This window comes from Priapulus caudatus, unplaced genomic scaffold (genome assembly GCF_000485595.1).
Source record: "Priapulus caudatus unplaced genomic scaffold, Priapulus_caudatus-5.0.1 Scaffold1352, whole genome shotgun sequence".
Taxonomy (NCBI): domain Eukaryota; kingdom Metazoa; phylum Priapulida; class Priapulimorpha; order Priapulimorphida; family Priapulidae; genus Priapulus; species Priapulus caudatus.
Genome location: NW_014578413.1, coordinates 33,781 through 40,797, shown reverse-complemented (window position 1 = coordinate 40,797; position 7,017 = coordinate 33,781). Strand labels below are relative to the sequence as shown.

Sequence of the window (7,017 nt, the reverse complement as noted above, 5' to 3'; positions counted from 1 at the left end):
CGCACCAGCAGTTCAAATGCGCTCAGCGCGCTGTGAATTGATTTCGGTCGCTAAATAGTAATGAACACGCGTCTGCGAATTTTGCGAGTCGAGGAAAGGCAAGGGTGTGGCTAGATCCATTGGTTTCCGCTCTTTATTGATCTGTTGTCTGCGTATGGTATGACGACACATTCTTTAAATAAACTTCCAGACGCTGCATTTTGTCTCGCATTTATGGTAATTGTATCATTTTACCTGTCGCGCATCAGACATGGGTCCGTTGACAGAAAAAAAAATTTTCTTGCAGACATTTGACAGAAATAACAGTGAAATAACGAGTTACTCATACGTAGTGCGTAGTACGGCAGCCATTTTAGATGCCACAAGAAAGAATATTTTTTATCTCGAAATTTAGCGAAATAGTTCTCGTAATCGAATAGTTTCTCGCTGATTTACGAATTAGTTTTCGCGTAATTTACGAAATACTATCTCGTAGTTTACGAAATAGTCACACACGAAAAACGACCCGTGGATCACAACCGGGACCCCGCGGGGGGAGGGGGGGGTACCTTGATGGGCAGCCGTGTCCGTCGACACCAAACAGCTCTCCATAGTGCCCAGCCAATGCCGCATACGCAGAATCACTGCTTGTTGTATGGATATGCTTGTTGTCTGTTAAACTTCAACCACATGATCATTCCGTGAGAAGCCGTTGTATACGGTATCATGCAAATTACCCCCCGGACAATTCCACCCCCCTGGACAATTAGCCCCCCCGGCCAATTACCCCCCGGCATTTACCCCCCCCGGACTTCACTCCCGGACACATTACCCCGCCGGACATTTTACCCCCGGGACAGATTTACCCCCCGGACATTTAGAGGAGGAGATAGAGGACGACAGAGAAGGTACGTTGAGGAGGGGGAGCAGGAGGAGGTAGAGAGTGCAGGGTGGTGCGTTGAGGGAGGAGGAAGGAGGAGGAGGGGAGAATGTGATGGAGGAGGAGGTAGGCGCCCTCATCTACTCTCCTCCCTCCTCCACCTCCTCTCTTCCTTCCTCCTCCTCCACCTTCTCCCCCTTTCTCCTCTCACCCCTTCTCCCACCTTCCTCCACTCCTCTCTTCTCCGCACCTTCCTCTCCTCTCCTCCCCTCCTCTTCCTCCTCCTACATCTCCTCTCTCTTCCTCCACCACCTTCTCCCTCTTCCTCCCCACCTGCCCCTCCGCTACCTTCTCCTCCCTCCACCTTCTCCCTCTCCTCCTCCACCGTTTTCTCCCCAGGTTCTCCCCCTCCTTCCTCGCCATCTCCTCTCCTATCCTGCCCACCTCCACCACCTTTCTCCCCTCTTCCTCCACACACCTTTTCGCACCTTTCTCCCCTCCTCCTCCACACTTCTTCCCCCTCTCCTCCTCCACCACCTTTCTCCTCACGTTCTTTTCCCTCCTCCTCCACCTTCCTTTCCTCTCCTCCTCCTCCTCCTCCTCCAGCCTCGGTGCTCCTCCTCTTCTCCACCACTCTTCTCTCCACGTTCGGCACCTCCTCCTCCTCCTCCTCCTCCACCTCCTTCCTCCTTCCTCTCTTCCTTCTCCTCCATCTCTCTCCTCCTCCTCCTCCTCTCATCCTCCACCACACCTCCGCCCACTTCATCCCCTCTTCCTCCTCTACGACCTCTTCCTTCCATCGCTCGACCTCTCCCTTGTATCACTGTTCAACAATGAATTAATAAAACAACAGAGGTGAGTAATATGTCGGGTTTGGTTGATGTCCCGGGGGTGATTCGGTCCGGGGGTAAATTTCCGGGGGGTGATTGTCCGGGGGGTAAAGCGGGGTAGTAATTTGTCCGGGTAATGCATGGGGTGATTGTCCGGGCGTATTTGTTTCGTAGAACCTCTATACGAACCGTTTATTGCAGAGTCAAATGGCTTTAATTTATCAATTACGAATCAAAATGGACACACAAAATGTGGCACCCCGTTGTGAAATATTGTCTCGACGATCCTGCCATTGGACCGCTGGAACGCCGACTGGATCAGGAATCTTCAATAGGTTATCCTATTCTTCCAAGCGAAACGTACCCTGGCTGTATACCAATCTAAGATGCATCCACCCTATAATCATGCGAAGTCCCAACTTCCCCTAAACAAGACTTCAAATGAACAGCAAGATCTAACAAATCAGGTTTGAATTCCTTGCCGAAATGTCCATGGGACGTAGTCTTCGGAGTAATGTAGGTTTGCTGAAGAAATATCATGCCTGGTGCTAAATTGCAAAGGGATTCATTTCGTGCTAAGCCCTAGGCGAAATTAGGAAGATGGACTAACTGCTTCGCTGCATCGCAACAAAACGACGGTAATCCAAGGAGGCCGGCACTGCAAGATGACTTCGCATTGCATGAACTGCCCTTATTCAAGAACTATTTCCGTAATTACATATACTATTTCGAATTCGATATACTATTTGGTCTTAACGAGAAACTTAGTTCGTAATTACGAGGAACTTTTCGTAATTACGAGAAAATATTTCGTAATTAACGAGTACATTTCGTAGTTTCGAAATAAAAATCATTATTTTTTGTGGACATTAAATGCTGCTAGTACGGCGGCCGCGTTGCGACATTGTGTGGAAAATTGTACGTGCGACAGTGTCGCACGGTGGGTATAGGATTGAGAAACGTCTGTGGGAAGAGTGGGCCGTGTAAATAAATAAATATATATATATATATAATTATTAATATATATATATATATTATATAATATAATATATATATTGAGAGGAGAGAGAGTGTACTACATGTCTTCGATACGCGAAGCGAGAGGAGAGACAGAGAAAGCGAAAGAGAGAAGAGAAAGCGAGAGGAGAAAGCGAGAAAGCGAAGGTAGAGAGAGAGAGAGAGAGCGAAGAACGAGAGCGAGTAACGAAGGAGAGAGAGAGAGAGAAAGGAGGGAGAGGCGAGAAAGCGAAGAGAGAGACGAGAGAGAAGCGAACGAAAGGAAGAGAGAACGCGAAAAAAGAGAGAGGAGAAAGCAGAGTAGGGTGGAGGAGAGCGAGAGAGAGAGAGAGAGAGAGAGAGAGAGAAAGCGAGAGGAGAGAGCGAGAAAGCGAAAGAGAGAGAGAGAGAGGGGGGGGGGGGTAGTGCTCGATCGGAATGTCTCTTGCTCGGTAATGTCGTTGTCACTCAAGCGATGATGCATTATTTATTCGGTTGTTCATTTAAATAATTAAATACACTCTATTGCGTTATCGCCACCATAGCTAGAACTATATGCTAGCCGTCGGCATGTGCATTAGTAGACTATTTGCAGTCTATATATGTACTTATTAGCTCTCGTGATATGGTACACTATTATACTGTTTAAACGTGTTGTTGTTGTTGTTACTGCTGTTGATCGCAAAGTTACGCTTTGCGCTTATTACTTGTTAACTAACACTTTTAATTAGGAACTATTTTTTTTATTGCACTGACGGTGAGGAGCTTGCAAGCTCATGTTGATATAATAATTATCTTTTACCAATGTACCGCCTTTATATTAACGTTATATATTTTACAAGTTAATATAAATAAATTTACGCTCACACGCGTCATCGCCTTGCTTTAATATTTCTTGTTGTCTCTCTCATCATTAGTTTAGCACAGGCGTTGACGGACCAGAGGAGATGGAACTGGAGATCACTTGTGAGGGAAGCGCCGACAACAGCACGACATGTAATCAACTTCAGGTAAGCAATCGTGTCTCCAAGCAGCTTTGTAGGTTCTAAAGCTGGCGTACGCGGATTTTCCTATCGGGGGACAATAATTATGGTCACGCATCATGTGACAGCTAGTGTATAGCAGCCTGTACGCGACAGTAAAACGCACTTCCCGACTTTATTCGAACGCAATATGGTGACGATATTTATAGCTATCCGAGTTCCTCAACATTTTTTTCAATTTTCATAACACGGTTTATGAAACCTCTGATTTACAGGAAAAAATTGGAAAAATAAATTGGATGTCAACAATTTAGTCTTTATTGCTACTGAAATATCAAAGCAACTATATTTGCTGATGAAAATAAATTACCCTGCTATGCTACGATTCGGCGATGATAGAAGGAGATTCTAAAGACATCACGGTTGAATTTTGTATCGTATGTAACGATCGAGAGTGACTCTTATATAAGCAGTTAAAACAAGCACATGTTTGAAATCGTATCATTTTCGTTATATGCGTCTCTTGTTCATGCTTTTTATTTTCGCACCACCGTAAGTGAAGAGCACTTTCGTAAGCCTAGTTGTAACAAGATAAAAAGCACAAGGCGAATCGCATTGCTGTGTATACGTAGAGAAAACGAGACAATATTTACTAGTGTCAGAATAACCGTCAAAAATTACGCTCCAGTAACTAAATCCCTGTGAGGTTAACTATGTCCGTGGTGGCTTGGTTTCCATGTGTGACAGTGTGTTGGACCTTGTGACTGGGACGTCCTGACCGTGCGAGAATGCTCAAACAAATGCGTAAGTTTTATCACTCGATTTATATCTTTTTTATACGACCCTCTCTCTATACATAAGCGCCGAATATCGTCAAGCATATCGTGTTACTACCTGCAGCGCTTCGGCGCTCAAAAGCTCTTTATTCTTTTTCACATATACCTTTCATGTATATACAGTAGTGTAATATATACGAAAACGGACAAGCATATGACACTATAATAACAGGCGTGGATAATAATCTCTATTATCCACTCCTGATAATAACAAGCTAATAGTACCTCTGACTTATTACGTAGGTATTATTAGCTTTTGACAGTAGCCATAGTTACAGCTATACTAGTCACACTCAAAGTGATATATTCGGGTTATAAGTGATGCAGTCGGGCTAGGCATAACTATATGTCATCAAGAGATTATTTTTCTAATTTTGTATTAATATGACATTATCTTATGCTATCGCCACTATAGCCATACTGTTGCTTCATCACTTCTATTAGACACAATACGTTAAGAGTTTAGGTCACCTAACTATCGATTATTTTCCAGTTTGTATGTTTCGTCTAGGCTAGATAGAATGCAGCAATTTTTATCTCTCCTAGTACTGGTAGGATTACGGTGCACTAATTGCAATCTTGCGGGGACAGACACCTATCAGTCGGCACGGGTATTATGTGGATTTGATGTCATTACTGTGTCGGGAGTAATTCGTCACGGAGCGGTGACAAACAACGTGAAAATCATTGCATGACGTCACAAACGCGTTACACGCCAGTGTTTTGTCAGGAGTAACGCCCACTTCACGCGACATATTTCGTTAATAATTTGAATATCTTATATTCAATGTACACGTGACGTGTCAACGATTTTACGTAACCGTATGATTACCACGTAACAAGGGGATTACGGGGATAAGGGTAAAACAATCTTGACGTCATCATTGATTTTTCACGCAGAACGAATCCGCGCCATGTATGGAAAGTTGTATGCGACTGAGTGATCTCAGGGAGAGCTTCACCGATCATCAGGGTAAGTGCAATTATTGAATTTTCCCGATGCAGAGATTTGGAGCGAATTATATGTGTTGATTGAAAAATCGTGTATTTTCTCACAGTAACTACTCAGGCGCATCATGTGCGCGAATTGTTTCCACTATAACGGTTGGATTATTGTACGCGTACGATCATAACGAACCGGAAAAAAACGATGAAGTTCTGCACGTGTCAGTAATATAATATATATATATATATATATATAATATTATATAAATATAATATAATATTATATTAGTTCATAACACAACCATGTCCTGCGGGCCACGCGTAGCAGAACGTGCAACATTATATTCTGAACACGTTTTCACCCATCGCATATGTTTCCCCGCCGCGCCGCTACTTTGGAACGCACACCTATATTATTATCAAGAAGGAATATGATACTAATATATGATCATCTTAGCGTAATCGGGGGTTAATACTTGCAAATTTGTCATGTACGTGATCCATGGTGGTTTTTTGGGTATACTCGTAATCAGGGGCTCCGAGAAATATCAGAACGGTTGAGAAAATGTAAAAACGTTTAATAAAAACACGTGAAATCCTCGATTTAATATAAGCTATCGCCTTTCTAAGAAATTCGCCTATTTCAATCACGTCTTAATTGAAGTATATAGCCTACAGGCTGCACCGTTCATTACTGAACAGATTATCACGTTTCGTAACAGCTGCGCGATGACATGACGTTTTACGACTCGATGACATACTATCAAGAGCGTATTAAGAAGTATCCTTCTTTATACGCTCTTGATACATACTATTTCAGCTCCTTGGCTTTCATATCAATTCACGTACACGCACACGAACGCAAGTACGCACGGTGTCGTCTGCGCGCGTGAGAGTACTATTAAATGCCTGTGGCCTTTGGGTAGGCTAACACGCTATATGTGCTTGATCGCAACGAAGCTATTTAGCTTCTGTTTGAAAACGGCGACGTCGTGGTTGAGGAAGGATTAAAAAAAACACGACGCGACGGCAATTATGGAACAGAAATGTGCGACGTCGGACATTTGAATCGTGCAGAGCCGCACGTAGCGGGATAACAATTTTGGAACACCAGATATTATGGTTATGTTTTCGTTTCTTCGTGCAGAGCCGGCGAAAAGTCGCAGCTCGTTGTTACAGACGCCACCGGAACTCGTCTGCCGGGACACGGCGGATTCCGGCGACGGTGGTGCCCTCTCTACGATATTCATCAAATGGAACGTCGAACATAGCAAGGATGGAGTCGCCTCTAAACACGTGGTTGTGTTTGTTGTGGAAATACGCTCACACTCCGAGTGGATTTCTTTCGGAAAGGCAAGAGTTTTTAGAAATCACTCTCAACAATTAGTAACAATATTAATTGTGGTAACAACATTCATGGTAACAATATTCAAGAAAATATAGAAAAGCGTATGGAAGCAAATTAAATTCAGTCATCTATATAATTATAATGCCCTGACGCATGGAAACGTTTGAAATTGCTTTCATATATACATATATATATATATATATATATATATATATATATA

General features: G+C 43.4%; 1 protein-coding gene across 1 annotated transcript in view; it reads left to right on the top strand.

Moving 5' to 3' along the window:
- Positions 1-3,606: 3,606 nt before the first annotated feature.
- LOC106816332 overlaps positions 3,607-7,017 on the top strand; it is a gene marked incomplete at its 3' end in the record, with an annotated part of 22,136 nt that continues 18,725 nt past the window's right edge. The window contains 4 exon segments of the mRNA XM_014820913.1: positions 3,607-3,695; positions 4,416-4,472; positions 5,405-5,477; positions 6,597-6,802. Of these exon segments, the coding sequence (XP_014676399.1) occupies positions 3,633-3,695; positions 4,416-4,472; positions 5,405-5,477; positions 6,597-6,802 (399 nt within the window).